The sequence below is a fragment of the Petromyzon marinus genome, chromosome 36 (assembly GCF_048934315.1).
Source record: "Petromyzon marinus isolate PM22_M1 ecotype Great Lakes invasive population chromosome 36, UKy_Petmar_22M1.pri1.0, whole genome shotgun sequence".
Classification (NCBI taxonomy): Eukaryota; Metazoa; Chordata; class Hyperoartia; order Petromyzontiformes; family Petromyzontidae; genus Petromyzon; species Petromyzon marinus.
Genome location: NC_133702.1, coordinates 10851906 through 10871107, shown reverse-complemented (window position 1 = coordinate 10871107; position 19202 = coordinate 10851906). Strand labels below are relative to the sequence as shown.

General features: G+C 55.1%; 1 protein-coding gene across 1 annotated transcript in view; it reads right to left on the bottom strand.

The window, feature by feature from the left end:
• Positions 1 to 17643, bottom strand: part of GRAMD4 (GRAM domain containing 4) — a 31796-nt gene extending 14153 nt beyond the window's left edge. Inside the window, exons 1-10 of the mRNA XM_076072118.1 lie at positions 17337 to 17643; positions 11728 to 11828; positions 10720 to 11026; positions 9367 to 9466; positions 8524 to 8668; positions 7207 to 7268; positions 6553 to 6694; positions 3869 to 3894; positions 3353 to 3444; positions 762 to 860 (exon numbers count right to left, since the gene is read on the bottom strand). Of these exons, the coding sequence (XP_075928233.1) occupies positions 762 to 860; positions 3353 to 3444; positions 3869 to 3894; positions 6553 to 6694; positions 7207 to 7268; positions 8524 to 8668; positions 9367 to 9466; positions 10720 to 11010 (957 nt within the window). The 5' untranslated portion in view covers positions 11011 to 11026; positions 11728 to 11828; positions 17337 to 17643. The remainder of the gene's footprint in view (positions 1 to 761; positions 861 to 3352; positions 3445 to 3868; positions 3895 to 6552; positions 6695 to 7206; positions 7269 to 8523; positions 8669 to 9366; positions 9467 to 10719; positions 11027 to 11727; positions 11829 to 17336) is intronic.
• Positions 17644 to 19202: the final 1559 nt, after the last annotated feature.

The window sequence follows — 19202 nt, the reverse complement described above, 5'->3', positions numbered from 1 at the left end:
CACACAGTGCACACACACACAGTACACGCACACACAGCGCACGCACACAGTACGCACACACAGTACACACACGGCACACACACAGTACACACAAAGACAAAGATCCCCCGTGTAGCCTTAACATACTGTAGGGGCAAGTGCTGTTAGCGAGCACCTATGAAGGCCAACACAGCACACGAGCGGGTGGGTGACCAGCACCACACCCGGCCGCCTTTGTCTCCCCAGTGGCGATGTTTACACACTGCCCCAGGTACTCATTTGAGGCTGAGTCGACCAAGGGGAGGCCCAGGACGGATTCAGGTAATCGTCATTGGTGTTGGCCGTGAGCGGGAATTAAACTCTGGTCACCAGGTTCGTAGCACAGCGCGCTAACCGCTACACCACCGCTCCCCACTACATATACACCACACACATACACCATATGGCATGCACATATTACCTAGCACATACCACACACACATGGACCACACGAGCCAGATGGCACGCACACAACACTCCAGACACTGACAGGGAGAACCGTTCACCTGTAACTAGGGTGTTGTTGTTCTCATTTTCCCGATATTGCTTTTATTCAGAGCACAAATGTCAAGAAGAAGTCAGAGAGAAAGGCGAAGGAACAGAGGAACGAAGAAACGAGGGAAGGAACGGGGGTCACCGGTGCTGCTGCTGCTGCTGTTAAAGCGAAAGAGATTGAGCGGACATGGGCAGCATGCGTCAAGGGACCAGCTGACGGGACACGAAATCAACTGAGGAGCGCAGACCATGAGAAGGGAAGAGAAGCAGTGGGAGGAGACAGCGGAAAAGACGGTGGCCGTAAGACGACATCGCAAGAGGTCAGAGGTCGCTACTGGACAGAGCAGCTGGGGGAAGAGGAAGGAAGGGGAGAGATCGGAGGACACTTTTGCAGTGGGAAGTTACAGCTGACAACAACAACCCTTCGGTTGAGACCGAGAATGTAGAAGTGGTTACCTAGGAACACTGCACTTTACTTATCATGGGAAACGATATCAGATGGCAGTAATAACCTAAATATAGGCGTGTGAACCGAGTTTGCCGTGTGTGTGTGCTCGTGTCTATGTGTGCGTGTGTGCACGTGCGTGTCTGTGTGTGTGTGTGCTCGTCTGTGTGTGTGTGTGTGCACGTGCGTGTGTGCGTGTGTACGTGCGTGTGTGCGTGTGCGTGCTCGTGTCTGTGTGTGTGTGTGCTCGTGTCTGGGTGCGTATGTGTGCTCGTGTCTGTGTGTGTGTCTCTGTGCGTGTGTGTATACGCGCGTGCGTGTGTGTGCGTGTGTGCGTTTGTGTGTGCGTGTCTGTCTGTGTGTGCGTGTGTGCTCGTGTCTGTGTGTGTGTGCGTGTCTGTGTGCTCGTGTCTGTGTGTGTGTGCGTGTCTGTGTGTGTGTCTGTGTGTGCATGGGTGTGTGTGTGCGCGTGTGTGTGCGTGCGGGTGTGCTCGTGTCTGTGTGTGCGTGTCTGTGTGTGCGTGTGGGTGTGCTCGTGTCTGTGTGTGTGTGCGTGTCTGTGTGTGCGTGTCTGTGTGTGCTCGTGTCTGTGTGTGTGTCCGTGTGTGTGTGTCTGTGTGTGCGTGTGTATGCGTGTGTGTGCGTGTGTATGCGTCTGTGTGCGTGTGCGTGTCTGTGTGTGTGCGTATGTGTGTGTACGTGCGTGTGTGTGTGTGCTCGTGTCTGTGTGCGTGCGTGTGTGGGGAGTGGTGGTGTCGCAGTTAGGGCGCTGCGCTATGAACCTGGCGACCCGGGTTCGATTCCCGCTCACGGCCAACACCAGTGACGATTATCTGAACCGGTCCTGGGCCTCCCCTAGATCGACTCTGCCTCAAATGAGTACCTGGTGCGGTGGATAAAAACATTGCCACTGGGGAGACAAAGGCCGTCGGGCTAGGTGCTGGCCACCCACCCCCTCGTGTACCGTTCAGGCCTTCATAGGTGCTCGCTAACAGCACTCACCCTACAGTCTGTTAAGGCTATACGGGGGATCTTTATCTTTGTGTGTGCGTGTGTGTGTGTGCGCGTGTGTGTGTGTCTGTGCATTTATGGGCCAAGGAAGATAAAGAGCTGCCACAAAACCACCACCCCCTCGTCAGCCCGACTGGTGACACAGCGGGCGAACCACAAACCTGGCCACCCGAGTTTGATTCCCAGCCACATGGCTAACATCATTGCCGAGTCACATCAGAATAAGTATCCGTCACCTTTGAGTAAACATCTGCCCTGGGTGGCGTCGTTGGTGTGGATCTATCATCACCCCCCCAACTTGTGTGCCGTGCCGACCTCAATGAGTGCTTATTATAGCATCGCGTGCCCCAGCAGCCTATCAAGGCTATATGGGGGATATGTATTTGTGCATATACATGTGTGGGGGGGTGCACGTCCATGTTTGTGTAGGAGGCTCGTGCAGGACGCTGCTGCTACTGGGAAGTTGGAGGCAGTCTTCCTCCAGCGACAACGGAGGGTGGCTAAAACGCAACGAGGTGGAACAGTGGGGAGCACAGGTGGTGCATCTGCCAGTCATCTCAGTCAGTCAACCCGTGGCACCTGGGCCTGTAGCGTGACCACCTATCAGCGAGCCGTTAGGACTTCAAGTGGCCTCAAAGTGCACATAGCCTGGTACAAGCGCTGTCGTGGTATCAGCAGCGCTTGGCGGTGAATGGCAGCTGTTGTTGTTGTGCATGTGTGCATGAGTGCACGTTAATGCATTTGTGCGTTTCTGCTTATGTGTGCGAGTGCGCGTATGTGTGCAGAAACGGTTAGCGCTCTGCGCTTCAAACCCGACGACCCGAGTTGGATTCCTACTCACGGTCAACACCAGTGACGATTTTTTTTTTATCGGCCCTGGTCATCCCCTAGACCTGCTCAGCTTCAAATGAGTACCTGGTGCAGTGTGTAAAAAGAATCGCCACTCGGGATACAAAGGGCGGGCGCTGGCCAGCCACCCCCTCGTGTGCCGTGCCGGTCTGCATAGGTTCTCGCGAACAGCACTTGCCCCAACAGTATGTTAAGGCTATATGGGGGATCTTTCTCTTTGTGTGCAGGAAGTGTTCATGTAGCGGTAAGTGAACCTGATAACCCGAGTATGAATCCTCGCTCACGGCCAACATCTGTGACAAATGTCTGAACCAGGCCTAGCCTCTCCTAGGTCAACTCAGCCTTAATTGAGTACTTGGTGCCAAGTATAAAACTTGAGCACAGGGGAGACAAAGGCAGTCAGCCAGCCGTGGCGCTGGCCACCCACCCCCTCGTGTGCCGTGACGGCCTTGTGCACTTGCTCCAACAGTCTATACGGGCTATACGGGGGATCTTTGTCTGTGTGTGTGTGCGAGTGTGCGTGCGTGTACACACAACAAACGCGATGGCGGACGTGTAAACGGACTGCCACACGGAGAGTGCCTTGAGGTTGCGCATGAAGAGAGACACCGGCTTAAAACCTCGGCCTGGCACACACAAACACACGCACGCACAGGTACAATGAGTGAGCCGCGCTCATCTAGGCAAACACCAGCGTCTGTGAAACATAAAGCAGTGAAGATGCGTGTGTGTGTTTGTGTGCGCGCGAGTGGCGCTGGGGGGGGAGCGGTAGTGTAGTGGTTAGCGCGCTGCGCTATGAACCCGGTGACCCGAATTCCCGCTCACGGCCAACAGCACTGACGATTATCTGAATCGGTGCTGGACTTCCCCTAGGTCGACTGGGGAGACAAAGGCAGCCGGGCGTGGTGCTGGCCACCCACCCCCTCGTGTGCTGTGCTGGCCTTCATAAGTGCTCACTAACAGCATTTGCCCTAATAGTCTATGTCAGGTTACACGGGGGGGTCTTTGTCTTTGGTGTATGCGACTTGTGCCGAGAGCCAAACTACTTACGCACTCTCCGCATGTTCTCAGTGAGCCTGTGGGCGTCAAACACAACGGAGTCACCATCGAGCAATGGCACACCTCAACCACACCCACGCCGGACCACCACACACGCACACGTACACGTTTGTCAATCCACTACAGGACGAGGGCCTATCCACACCGCTAGGCCATACGTCACCGCGCTGGTCAGTGCAGGTACGTGAAAGTCGATGGAGTACAGCAGAACATTCGATTTTGCCCGCGCTGCCCTCTGCTGCTCACAATGCCTACTGCACCTGTTTTCTCCATGGTGGTCGCCCATCCAAGCACTATCCAGGTTCAACCTTGCTTAGCTTCTGAAGTCCAAAAGGACTGGGGCGCGTCACGGGTGATTTGGTCAGAGGGCACACTCTGCAATTACATCACCCTATCATCACATTGTCCCAGAATTCCATTCCATTTCACGCTGTGATGCTGACGGTGTGTTTCATTCAGAGCTCATTCATTAAGCACCCCGTGTCAGAGAACAGCCTCTGGAAAAAGGCTTCATAGAACTACTTCTGAGCCCCCTTCATCCGCACGAGGGGCCACATCTTCCCACATGCCCTCCTATGGCGATGCTCGTTGTACGGCAATGAAACTTCAGGGTTTGGTCCTCCAGAGCTGGAAATGACGCTGCTGGTTAAAATGAAAAGCAAACTTAAAGTGAATATTCTATCCTTGCGCACGATGGCAGCAAAATGTTCAGGCGCTGAATGCCAATGGTAAGCTCTACTGGCCACGACGAGAAGCCTTCAGGAGAGAGAGAGTGTGGTTTTGCAGTTCCTCCTCTGTTGAAGGGGGGCAGACCACAGTGGGTTAACTGTGCGGGCCACATTGGGATGCATGGCCACAATCACATTGCTGTGGCTTGTATTTAATTCTCCCATTCATGGAAGAGATGTGCGCATAGGCCTGCGGTTGATTTTCTGCTGCGGTTGATGGTCACACGACCGGTGTCATGGAGGAAGAAGAATGTGAAAGCCAGAGGTATCCATTCTGGACGTCCGCGTCGTTCCACTGTTCAGTGATTATTAATGTACTATTTCTGGTGACATGGCAGGGACCACCAACCAGTTAATTTTCAATCATTATTTGAACGGTAACTTTTATTTCGTAATAATGGACTGTGTTAATATTTTAATTACATTTTTATTATTAAAATAACATAATTTGCATTTATTGACGACGAGGCTGGGAAATCAATTCACTGCACTTGAAAACCCAATTAAATAATTGTATCATAAAACAAACGTGTCCAACACAGGAAGTGACTAACAGTTGCTCTTCATTGGTCGTACAAATTCAACCCTTGCTCAATCAGATAATTAATACACTTATCGATGACAGCTCCAGGTGCTGGGTGTAAAATGAGGTGGCAGGTTGGTGAGAGGTGGCAGCGGTGGCTTGGGAAGGCCTTCATCCAGCAGTGGATTGACCACGGCTTATAGCACGGTTGGCTACGTATGGTGCGAAGAAGTTCAACATACATGATGATGATGACAAGATTTAGACAATAACTATTACTCTATTATAATTATCGTATTGGTCACACAGCTGAGACAATCGTTTCACTCACTACACTGGAATAAAAAAAAAGAAACCTGCTTTAATGACTGGTGACCGCCGAGGCTTCAGTGGCAGGATGTCAGCAGGGCTGGTGATCCGACGTGACAGCACCGCCGAGCCACACGGCCACCTCGTCACGCTATCATCAGCGTGACACGGCTGTCAGAGCGCGCGTCCTCACCACGCCTATACTGCCACCACCGGTGACCTTCCCTACGTGACGAGATCCCCCCCCCCTACCCGACCGCACCCACGAGAAGGAAGACACTGTACCCTACCAATAAAATAAACCGCGCCCATCTTGTAGCTGCACGCCGGGAGCTGTGCGTCCAGAGGTTATATTTAACGCAAAATACGATGCTTCCAGAGTGAGGGCAAAAAAACTTAGAAAATGTCAGTCAGTGGCAGCGGGATGATGCTGCTGCTACTGCTGCCGCTGCCACAGCGGTGGCCCAGTGAGCACACTGGACTTGCAACGCAGAGGTCGCCTCTTCGGATATCCCCAAGCGGGAGTGGAAACAATTGGGCAAGTTTCTGAAATTCCCCGCCTCTACCCCTTGCCCCCGCCATTCCCACCCCTGTTCACTCAGCAGTACGAATGTGTTCAGAACGTTAAGTTACTTGGCATGTCCAGCACCTGCGATTAGCACAGTTGGCTACGTCCGGTGCGAAAGAGCATACACACGTGGTGGGGTATAGTGTGGGTACTCCCACCTCTGCCAAGATACATCTGGCCATCGTGAAAGGGTAGGCCGCAAATATCGTCTCGAGGGCCTCTCTCGAGCTCACTATGGTTTAGGCGCCTTCCACCAGCAGTGGCGCGAGCCGGGCAATTGCAGGCGCCGAGTGTTGTCACCGAGTGTGCGGTGACATCACTCGAGCGCGTCTGACTAACGCGGCACTCTGTGGCGCGCGGCTACGGCGACGGATGTGTCCGTGCCTCACTCCACCGCGCCGTGTTCCCGCGCTGCTCGGCGATAGCGCCCGATTCTCGTCAAGACACCCGAAGCCAAGCAGGCACCGCGGGCCCGGCAAGAAACGAGGAAGCGAGGGGGGGGGGGGGCAGGCAGGGTGACGGCGGGGGGGTGGAGAGCGCGGGTGACCTGCGTCCGCTGAGTGGCTCGTCGGGCTCTGGGGGCGGGGGTTCCGGGTTGGCGCCCAGGTCCGAAGAGAGGGCGGCCAGCGCACGGCGCCAGCGCAGCCGAGCCGGGCCCAGCAACCCCCGCGGTGGAGACGCCGAATTTGCTGCTCGTACGCACGGGGTGGCGGGGGGGGGGTGAAGGGAAGTGGGGGGGGGCAGAGAGAGAGGCAGCCGGAACACCGGGCCACATTTACCTCAATCACACCGTGGGAAAGTTAAACCTCGCAGACCAAGCCACGCCGCAGGAGGCCACGGAGTGGCGTGGTGTTGAGGAGTGTTGGGAGGGGTGGTGTGGTGAGGCATGGTGTGGGTCTTGAGCAGTGTGGTGAGGCATGGTGTGGTGTGGCGTGGAGAGCAGCGGTCTGGTACCGAGCAGCGGTGAGGTGGTGAGCAGCGGTGAGGTGGTGAGCAGCGGTGAGGTGGTGAGCAGCGGTGAGGTGGTGAGGTGGTGAGCAGCGGTGAGGTGGTGAGCAGCGGTGAGGTGGTGAGCAGCGGTGAGGTGGTGAGCAGCGGCTGAGGTGGTGAGCAGCGGTGAGGTGGTGAGCAGCGGTGAGGTGGTGAGCAGCGGTGAGGTGGTGAGCAGCGGTGAGGTGGTGAGCAGCGGCTGAGGCTTCACCTGAGTCTCTGGAGTCCTCTGCCAGTGGAGGCGCCGGTATTGCGCTGTCTGCGACTGAAGCCCTGAAGCGTGGACACAGAGACACATGGAGACACACGGAGTCAAGCGGAGACACGCGGAGACAAGTGGAAGACACGCGGAGGCACACGGAGACACACGCAGTCACACGGAGCTAGACGGAGACACACGGAGTCACACGGAGTCACACGGAGACACACGGAGTCACACAGAGATAGACGGAGACACACGGAGTCACACGGAGACACACGGAGTCACACAGAGATAGACGGAGACACACGGAGTCACACGGAGACACACGGAGTCACACAGAGATAGACGGAGACACGGAGTCACACGGAGACACACAGAGTCACACAGAGATAGACGGAGACACACGGAGTCACACGGAGACAGACGAAGACACACGGAGTCACACGGAGACAGACGGAGTCACACAGAGATAGACGGAGACACACGGAGTCACACAGAGATAGACGGAGACACACGGAGACACACGGAGTCACACAGAGATAGACGGAGACACACGGAGTCACACAGAGATAGACGGAGACACACGGAGTCACACGGAGACACACGGAGACACACGGAGTCACACGGAGTCACACGGAGACACACGGAGTCACACGGAGACACACAGAGATAGACGGAGACACACGGAGTCACACGGAGACACACGGAGTCACACAGAGATAGACGGAGACACACGGAGTCACACGGAGACAGACGGAGACACACGGAGTCACACGAAGACAGACGGAGTCACACAGAGATAGACGGAGACACACGGAGTCACACAGAGATAGACGGAGACACACGGAGACACACGGAGTCACACAGAGATAGACAGAGACACACGGAGTCACACAGAGATAGACGGAGACACACGGAGTCACACGGAGACACATGGAGACACACGGAGACACACAGAGATAGAAGGAGACACACGGAGTCACACGGAGACACACGGAGACACACGGAGTCACACAGAGATAGACGGAGACACACGCGGTATGCCCTGACGGGCTTTCGTACAGGGGTCCCCAGCAGGGATCTCGTGTAGAGGTCCCCCCTTAAAAGGGGCTCTGTGGAAGAGTCCTGCTGAGGGGTCTCATACAGGAATCCACTGTAGGGGTCCGTATGTAGGGGAACCCACGTAGGCTTCCCATGGAGGGGTCCCCGGTGTGAGTGGGGTCTCTAACCCTCCCCTACCCCCGTTTAGGGGTCCCCGGTGTGAGAGGGGTCTCTCACCCACCCTACCCGCGTGTAGGGGTTCCTGGTGTGAGTGGGGCCTCTCACCCCACCGTGGTGGCGGTGGTGGCGGCGGCCGCGTTCTCGTCGCGCAGCCTCTGGAGCTCGAACTCGGCCTTGCGGCGCCGCTCCTTCTCCTTCTCCAGCTTCGCCTCCAGCCCCGAGTCACCACGCAGACGCTGCAGCTCCTCCTCTGCGCGGGAGACACGAGCGGGCGCTGCCAACCGTCGCCCGAGCTCTGCGGCCGGATATGTTTGAGATGTTTGGCCGACTCCATTTGTATGTGTGTATGTGTGATGAACTTCTTTCGCACCGTACGTAGCCAACCGCACTGAACGAAAGTGAGAATGAATGAGTGTTGAACGTTGCCGCAAATTCTTCTTCTTCTTGCGTCTCTTACACAAATTATTAAGTGGATTCGTGCGGAACAATCGTGCCGGTTTTCAGCAAACTGGCTTTGTACATTTACAGTGTCGCAATTATACAACTGCATCAAACGCACGTACGCATGCATGCACATACGCAGTGATGATGGTTATACACCGCACCAGGTGCTCATATAAAGCCGAGTCGACCTAGGGGAGGCCTAGGACCTGTTCCAATATTCGTCACCGACGATGGCCGTGAACGAGAACCGGAAACTCGGGTCGCCAGGTTCGTAGCGCAGCACGCTAACCGCTGCGCCACCACTCCCCGGTCTCGTGAGCGCACACGACCGAGCGGCCGCAGCTCACGAGTCCACGCGCACGTCCGCTGGTGCGTCGATCCGAGTCGTCGTCGTCACGCACCAGCGAACGCGTGGCAGACGCCCGGGCACGGCACATGCCACGCAACCACCCCACGCTGCACCCAGGCGCCCGTGTGCATCGCGTGGACGGTGCCGAGACTCACGAAGGTAGTATTTCTCCAGGAGAGCAATCTCGAGGTGACCTTTGACTTCAGACAGCTTGTCGTTGTCCAGCTGCTCGCCCTGTGAAGTGCCGAGCGTCTCCTGCACCATCAGCAGCAACCACGCGTAGCCACGCGTGCGTTAAACCCTCAAAGAGATAAAGGTCTCCCCTTATAGCCTCAAGGCTTACTGGGGCGAGTGCTGTTAGCGAGCGCTTTATGAAGGTTGGAATGGCTCGTGAAATGGCGGTGTCGTTAGAGTTGTGTCCGGCCAGCTTCGTCTCTATCCCCGGCGCTGATGTTTACACACCACACGAGGTACTCATTTAAGGCTGAGTCGACCTTGGGAAAGGCCAGGACCGGTTCAGTTATCACTATCCACTAATGCTGGTCGTGAGTGTAAATCAGACACTGGCCACTGGATTGTCGTGCAGCGAGCTAACCATTGCACCACTACTCCACCGCATTAAACCCTGCCACAGACATAACCACCTGGCTATTATATAATGACAGTCACACGTAAGAATAATACTGTTTAAATTTACATACACTGTAACATCGTCATTCATACAAATAGCCTATAAAAACGCACAATTAGAATTTGTAATGCATGCAGACTTTCGCACGGAGACGCAGGGGAACCAACAGACAAGAAAGCGCTCGTGAAGGCATCTGGAACCGGCGCCAGAAATTTCCCGACCTTTGTAGTCCCGTTTATATTGGGATGTTTAGCAAAATTATTCAGTGGACTCGTGTGCACAATCACGTGTTCGGCAAGTGATTTTTTTTTTAGTTTACAGTGCCACAAATGTATAGCTCCATCGTTGCAAGCTAACGTCGTCAAGGGTTTTTCAACGATTGTAGAACAAATACACCGAGTGCATGTTTTATAGAGAGGGAGAAATGAGGCAGCGTCGCCTCTCGGTATTGATCACTGTTACAAATCACTCCATCGGGATCACACGCAGCATCAATCATCGCACACCCTACTGGCAGACGAACGCCAGCTTGCAGCCCAGGTGCCGAGTCACCTTGTGCCGCACAGGGACAGCTGCCACTGGGGGTCCCCTTAGCTATACTACACAGAAGCAATCATCGCACCCTTCCGGCAGACGGATCCCTGCTGGCAGGCCAGGTGGCCCAGTCATCTTATGCCGCACAGGGACAGCTGCCACTGTGAGGGGGGGAGGAGGTGGCCTCTGAAATGTGTTTGAGATGGGATGCGACGAAGTAAGGCGAAGCACTCTGTGACATCCCGGAGGGTGATGAGGGCGGCCCTATCGAACGCAAATCACCGTCACCGTCGCCACCATCATCCGCCCCGCCGCTACTCTATCGATCGGCGCCGCGCCGTACCGTTCGCCCGGGCTCTTCGTCCTGCTCCGTGCGCAGGAGGTCGGGCGTGCTGCGCGACACCCTGGAGAGAGGCGCGGGAAGGGCGCCGGCCAGGGCGGCGGCGCCGGCCGCGGCAGCGGAGTCGGCCGACTTTGCGAGGAGCAGCGGGGGGGACGGAGGAGGACGGGAAGGGGGTCCGTCCTCGCCGGGGCCCATCTCGGTGTCGGACGCGTACGGGGAGTCGAACAGAACCCCCTGGGGCGCCGACTGCGCCGAGCGGAAGCCCATTTTCTCCCGGAGTCGGCGGCGCATGGTGCTCAGGCGGCTCCTGTGGCCCGGGGGATTGGAATCAGTTGGGGGGTCGAAGGTGAACGGGCGAACGGGTACAGATTCTGCGTTGATATAAATACAGTGAGGAGATGGCAACTGGCCCAAATCTATAAAGCATTGCGCACCCGGAGACGCTCACGGCCCTGCCAACACTCGGCGCCACAGTCAACACCACTCGCACGTCACGCGCAGCACGGCACCACTAAGTGCTCACACGCACACACTTACACAAGACACAGATCTCCTGTATAGCCTTTCACACACTCTGGGGGCAAGTGCTGTTAGCGAGCACAGCACTGGAGGGAGTGGGTAGCGAGCACCACGCTCAGTCGCCTTTGTCTCCCCAGTGCCAATCGTTTACACACCGCACCAGCTACTCATTTAAGGCTGAGTCGACCTAGTGGAGGCCCAGTACCAGTTCAGACATTCGTCACCGATGTTGCAAACTCAGATCGCCGTGTTCGTAGCGCAGCGATCTAAACACTGTGCCACCGCTCCCCAAATATCCGTCGACACTACCGCACACCTACCACACACTCACTCACACTTAGACCGCATGCCTTACCACACACCTATCACACTCGGACCAACAGCCCTACCTGCTCACACACACGCACTTACCTACCACAGCAAACATTCACACCGAGATCCGCGCACCCACCTATTCATAGCCACGCTGCAACACACCTACCCACCTACCTGCGAGAGCCCGTGCTTGTATCCCGGGGGTGGCTGGAATCCGGTTGGGCCGGCCACACCCGGCGCGCCTCGTCCAGGCGCGCGTCTGCATCCAGTGCGCGCTGCGGGGAGGGGAGGCGGGTTATGCGGAGGCTGCACGGTTAACCCGGTTATATTTATCCCAGCCCCAAATATCCAGCGACATCACGGCCACGATGTCGGTTCTCGTAGCCGCTGCAGACATCCCCGAGACGCCGACGCAGGGACACTGATGCTGGGGCCGCCGGCGCTGGGGGCACCGACTCCCTTCGTACGGCGCGTCGTGGAGAGAAGCAGTTTTTGTAACGGCAGCAAATTTGATAAATGTATGTCTGGGTTCTTCAGCGAATCGATTGGGTGCGCCGTAAGTTGATGGCTGAATCGTGTTGGTGCTGACACTGAGACAATCACATTCACAACAAGGCTGTGAGGTGGCCAGCAGATGGCTGTGTGGCGGTGGACTACTGAATCCATCTGTATGGAACATTCAGCGTTCCCTTTGTACACGTGGTGGGTATTCTCCGGCTTATTCCAGTTTCCTGCCACGTGAAGCCAAACTCTCATTGATTAATTTGATGGCCAAACATCGCAACGTCGCAGCAACCCTTCCGAGAAATAGTCTTGATGCTCGGACACTTTCCAGCTTTAATAACGCCCATTCATCATCTATCCCATCAGCTTAATAGGCAACGATCGGGTGCCAAATTAATTTCCACATTGGGTCTCTTTTTTTCTTCGGCCGGCATTCCCGATTCACCGACTCTCACATCTTTCTCTTATAGTTTTCTTTTGCCCGCTGCACCTACCCCCTCCGGCTTTTCTGTCTTTTCGTGGATCACACAAATGTTGCGAAACCTCCTTCCCGTGGCCATCGATCGAGGTCGCAATGCCCTGGCTTGCCAGGGCATGGCCGACAGCAAGAAGATTAATCTGTGTTGTCCCCCCCCCCAGGCACGCATGGGTTTGAACTCCGGTTTCCTCCCACAGATATCAACACTCGTTATCGGAGTTGGCCAAATATCTCAAATGAGGGCCACAGAGCATGGATAATTATTTTCGCCAACAGTTCTGGCTGCCTTCCAACTCCTGGGTGGTTTCCTGCGCCTCTGAACGAAAACCTGCGCAACTTAAAAAACAAAGCTTCGTGCGTTTATTTATTTCTGGACAAAATTCCCTCTGGAGTGGAGACCGAGAGACGATAAAAGAGATGCAGAGATGGGGCAAGAAACGGAGGCAGTGAAACGGCATCACAGATATCTGTGTTCACTACAGGGGCAACTGGGGTCAGTCAGGAAGGGAGTGGCTGGCTGACAGCCACAACAACAACAGCGACTCTTAACAGTTTCTGGAATCCGCCTTGCCCACTACGATCTCTCCCTCTCTCTCTGGGACTGGGGGCACTGCAAAACACCGACGTGAGCCTCGCTGTGAATTGAGAAATCACCAAGATGCCCCCAAAACTCCCTACCAAAAACAAAGGCACCCCCGTAAAGCCTTGAGCGGACTGTCTGGGCAAGTCCTGTTTGCGAGCAGGAGGTGGGTGACAAGCACCACGCCCGACGCCTTTGCCTACCTAGTGGCAATTTTATATATTGAACCAGGTTCTCATTTGAGGCTGAGCCGACCTAGGCGAGGCCCAGGACCGGGTTCAGATATTCGCCACTGTTCTTGGCCATGAGCGGGAATCGAAATTGGGTCACCAGGTTCGTAGCGCAGTGCGCTAACCACTGCACCACCGCTCCCTACAACAACAACTGCAGTTCACCATGGCGCTTGTGCCATTCTAGGTGCACTTTGAGGCATCATTACAATCGTCTGGTCTACAGGACGGGTCCCGTTCGAAACTCCCTCCCACACACTCACCCAGAGACCTCTTTCTAACCTGGGCGTGATCTGTTTTGCAGTGTGTGGGTGTTTATGGAATCTGTGAGTGCATGTGCGTATCCATATCCGTGTGAGTCAGTCCCTGTGCTTTTGTATTCTGCATGTGTCTGGTTGTGTACTGGATATCTGCGATTTGTTTTGTACATGTGTGATTGTTACGCGTGTATCAGTCCTTCTGGTCTAACTCTGTGTAAATATGTAATTGCGTGTAGAGGTCTACTTTTATGTGTGTTAATGTATAACCTGTGTGTGTTAGTGTCTTGTTTTATATCGGTGTGTGCGGTTATGTCTAATTATTAGTAAATGTCCTCGCCGATCTTAGCCCTTCCCTAGGTCAGCTGAGACTTAAATAAGTACCAAGTCGTGTCTTTAAAAAAATCATCACTGGGGGAGACAAAGACAGCCGAGCGTGGGGCTCGCCACAATACCGATAACCCCGCTCGCCCAAATGATCCGCTGAAGGCCAATTCTCCTCCGTGTTTGTGGACATACACGCTGCTTGTCCAGGGTGCATTGGGAGACTGCTGGATGCGAGGTGGTCGCCATCCAAGAACTATCCAGGCACGGAACCTGCTGAGCTTCCGGGAACTGGGCACATTCCGGATGAGCTGCTCATAACCTGGCCAACTCGGGGGATATTCGGCACAACCTGCCGTTTTTGAAGTTGACATTGTCCCAACAGGTTCCTCAATAGCACTGCCGTAAAAAACGTCCCTCGATAGCACTGGCATAAAATGGCAAACACACATTTTATCTATCGAATAAGTGACGACGTTTAGTGCCCGTGGCCCTTCGAACACAACGTAGGACACGGAGACACGAAGAGGGGAATTTACCCAAAACGTCGCCTTTGATGTCCTTGTAGTGTTACCAGTTTGTTGCTATTTGTACAGTATGTGTTCATCACGACCAACAGAGGGGGAGGGCTCATCACAAACACACGTTCATTTTACACGCGGTGACTTTGGGTTTAACCAAAACAAAAAACAAAGATTCCCCCTTGTAGCCTTCATAGACTGTTGAGGCAAGTGCTGGCACCTATGAAGGCTGGCACGGCAAACGAGGGGGTGGGTGGTCAGTACCATGCCCGGGCCGCCTTTGTCTCCGCACCAGGTACTCATTTGAGGCCGAGTCGACCTAGGGGAAGCCCAAAACCTGCTCAGATAATTGTCACTGATGTTGGCTGCTGTGAGCGGGAATCGAACTCGGGTCGCCGGGTTTGTAGCGCAGCACGCTAACTGCTACGCGACACAGAGTGAGACAACAATTAAAGGCCATTGTGCGAAACGTCGCCTTTTATAACACTAGTTTCTGTTGCTATGTGTACAGGACGTGTACATTACGAAAAAACACAGGAGGGGGGGTCATCACAAACACACGTGAAATTTCCACGCGGGGACTTTGGGCTTAACCCACACAGACACGCGCACGCACTCTTAAGACAAACCACGAACGCATTAACAGAGCAGCACGTGGGTTAGCCCGGAAATCCATAACACAGATTAATTTTAGTTAGATCGCGTAAATATTTAAATGTCATTAAACCCGACACAGGCAATGAGTAAGGTTTGTCACGTAAACAGAACATGCCAATTCGTTACTAGTACAGCACACCGATGTGTTGGAGAGCAAAGCCACAACATTTACAATCTGAGTACGACGTTTCGGCAGTAATTACAACCAGCTTCATCAGGCAACAGCCATATTTGTGGAAAAATCCTCCTGTTTTCTCCTTACTGGCGAAACGTCGGTTTAATGGCCATGCACGCTCAGATGGGGGCCCAAAAAGTCAAAACTACAGAAGACTGTCGAGGGTCTTGCTGACCGCCCCACTCATTCACCACAGACGCTCGGGGCAATGGTATGCACAGTCACTGTGCTCAACGATCAGCGTGTCTGTCTGGGTGTGTGTGTGTCTGTCTGTGTGTCTGTGTCTGGGTGTGTGTGTGTCTGTCTGTGTGTGTGTCTGGGTGTGTGTGTGGGTCTGTGTCTGGGTGTGTGTGTGGGTGTGTGTATGTCTGTCTGGGTGTGTGTGTGTCTGCCTGTGTGTCTGGGTGTGTGTGTCTGTCTGTGTGTGTGTATCTGGGTGTGTGTGTGTCTGGGTGTGTGTGTCTGTCTGGGGGTGTGTGTGTCTGTCTGGGTGTGTGTGTGTGTCTGTCTGTGTGTGTGTTTGGATGTGTGTATGTCTGTCTGTGTGTCTGGGTGTGTGTGTGTCTGTCTGTGTGTCTGTCTGTGTGTCTGGGTGTGTATCTGTCTGTGTGTGTGTCTGGGTGTGTGTGTATCTGGGTGTGTGTGTGTATCTGGGTGTGTGTGTCTGGGTGTGTGTATGTCTGTCTGTGTGTATGTCTGTGTGTCTGGGTGTGTGTGTGTCTGTGTGTATGGGTGTGTGTGTCTGTGTGGGTGTGTGTGTCTGTGTGTGTCTTTCTGTGTGTGTCTGTCTGTGTGCGTCTGTCTGTGTGTCTGAGTGTGTGTCTGGGTGTGTGTCTGGGTGTGTGTGTCTGTCTGTGTGCGTCTGTCTGTGTGTGTGTCTGGGGGTGTGTGTCTGTCTGTGGGTGTCTGTCTGTGTGTGTGGGTGTGTGTGTATCTGGATGGGGAGCGGTAGTGTAGCGGTTAGCGCTACGCTACGAACCCGGCGATCCGAGTTCGATTCCCGCTCACGGCCAACACCAGTGACGATTATCTGAACCGATCCTGGGCCTCCCCTAGGTCGACTCAGCCTCAAATGGGTACCTGGTGCGGTGTGTAAACATTGCCACCAGGGAGACAAAGGCGGTCGGGCGTGGTGCTGGCCACCTACTCCTTCGTGTACCGTTTCGGCCTTCATAGGTGCTCGCTAACAGCACTTGCCCCTACAGTCTGTTAAGGCTATACGGGGGCTCTGTCTGTGTGTGTCTATCTGTCTGTCTGGGTGTGTGTGTGTCTGGGTGTGTCCGTATCTCTGTCTCCGTGTTTACCTGATCCTGTGTCACTGTTCACCCGTCTCACTGCCCCTGTGTCTCACTGTCTTGGCCCCCGTGTCCCTCTTGTCCCTGGTGTCTCTCTGTTCCTTGTGTCTTTCTGTCCCCGTGTCCCCGTGTGTGTGTGTGTGTCCCCGTGTCCCTGTGCGTGTGTCCCCGTGTCCCTGTGCGTGTGTCCCCGTGTCCCTGTGCGTGTGTCCCCGTGTCCCTCTGTCCCCGTGTCCCTGTGTGTGTGTCTGTGTCCCCGCGTCCCTCTGTCCCCGTGTCCCTCTGTGTGTGTCCCCGTGTCCCTGTGTGTGTCTGTGTCCCCGTGTCCCTCTGTGTGTCCGTGTCCCTCTGTCCCCGTGTCCCTGTGTGTGTGTCCCCGTGTCCCTGTGTGTGTCTGTGTCCCCGTGTCCCTCTGTCCCCGTGTCCCTGTGTGTGTGTCCCCGTGTCCCTCTGTCCCCGTGTCCCTCTGTCCCCGTGTCCCTCTGTCCCCGTGTCCCTGTGCCTGTGTCCCCGCGTCCCTCTGTCCCCGTGTCCCTCTGTGTGTATCCCCGTGTCCCTCTGTTCTCTCTCTGTCCCTGGCCGCCCTCTGTCCTTGTGTCCCACATTCCTCTCTCCTTCTGTTCCCGTTGTCCGTCTCTTCGTGTGCCTCCGTTTCCTATCCACCCCCACGACACTGTCCAACTTTCCTTCCCATGTCCTCCCCTCCGTGTCCCTGCGATGTCTCGGTTTGAAGGTCCCGGCACGTGGGTGTCCCGCACCCACCTTGCAATCTCTCCTCGCTTTCTCCTCCTCCTCCTCGCTCCCTCCTGGCTCCCTCCTGGCTCGCTCTCTCTCCTCCTCGCTCTTATAAAATCGCTGCTCCCAACTCTTCTCTTTGAAGTTTCGCGCGACGCCACCCCAGGCCGCTGTGGCGCTCTCACTGCGGCTGCTGCTGCTGCCGCTGCTTCCTCCTCCTCCTCCTGCTTGATGGCGCTGCTGGTTTGCTGATGTGGGGTCTCTCTTCTGTTTAAAACCGTCGAGTCGATGTCGCGCTTCTGCTCTGAGTAGGAGGAGGGAGCTGTGGAGGGGGGGGGGGGCAAGGGAGGGAGGAGGAACAGAGCTGGGCGGGGCGTGGGGAGGGGGCAGTATGGGGACCAATAAGGGGCCGTCCATAAATGACGTCACGCACCTAGAGGGGGGGGGGGTCAGGCATTTGTGACGATGTGTGACAGGGGGGGGTGGATGATAAAGTATTAAAGCTTTCGTGACTGCATAAAATTACTCATTGGTTTTTTCGGTATTTCTACATACGTGACTTTACCGAAAAAAACAATGAGTAGGGGGGGGTGGAGTTTGATAAATGTGACGTCACATCAAAATGCGCAACTTTTAATAAATATAGAATTGTTATAACAACAATACTAATTGTAATAACAACACTCCTACAACGTCAGAGTGCAGCGCCACATTAAATACGCACCACAATGACAATAGTTAAAAGCTATTTGAAGCATGTTTTATTTTCAAAATGGAAATATGGTTTTGAGGGGGGGGCAGAGCTTTGTGACGTCATATTTGAGGGGGGGTCTGACTTTTTGTGACGCCGTGTGACGAGGGTGGGGGGGTAAAAAATCGTCCAAAATTGCGTGACGTCATATATGGACGGCCCCTGAGATGGGCAGTGGGGGGGAGGTGGGTGCAGGGGGGGATCAGGCAGAACAGGTGGAGCAGAGAGGTGCAATTGAGAATTGACACGGGGAGTCAGTGGGGGGAGTAACTCTATAGATTCTGGGGGGGTGGTCATCGAGTGTCAGTGGGGGGGGGGGCAGAGGGAGCGGGTCAAGAACAATGGGGGGAGCAGAGGGGAGGGCACAGGTGGGCATGAGGTAGTACAGGAGCGTAGAAGGGATCAGAGAGAGAGAGTGTTTAGGGAGGGGTGGGGGGGAGAACAGGAGTCTCGTGTTGGTAGAGGACCTGGGCAGGGTTGAGAGCTGGGAGCTCCCCTTGCCCGACTCCTGCTTCCTGTAAGAGCGCCCCCTCGTGGAGGACCGCCGTACCTGCCCCCCATGCCCCCCCCCCGTACCTGCCCCCCATGCCCCCCCCGTACCTGCCCCCCATGCCCCCCCCGTACCTGCCCCCCATGCCCCCCCCTGTGCCTGCCCCCCATGCCCCCCCTGTGCCTGCCCCCCATGCCCCCCCCGTGCCTGCCCCCGCGTGCCTACCCCCCGTGCCTCGTCTTCTCTCTCCCAGCTGCTGCTGCGTCTCCTGGTACTGTGGGGGCACAGGCAGCGTTGGGCAACGGAGTTCCTGGTTCGACAGAACGTCTGGGAGCAGCTTGATATTTAACTCGTAGGCTTTCGCGACCAATATTATTCATAATAAAAAAGGTTTTTGGGTTAGATCGCGTTATTTATAAATGTGTCGTAACCCTCCACCACCCGACACGGTCAATCAGCAAAAAAGTGTCACGTTGACAAAAGACAAATAGTTCACAACTTTAGCCCAGCGGTGTGTTGAAGAGTGAATCCACAACGTTTTGTAAATGTTGTGCTTCAGGCCCCCCACTGCATGTACATACCCAGTAAACATAGAACGCTGGGCCAACTGTTCCAACCACATGCCAAGGCTGGATGTTTACTGGGCATGTAC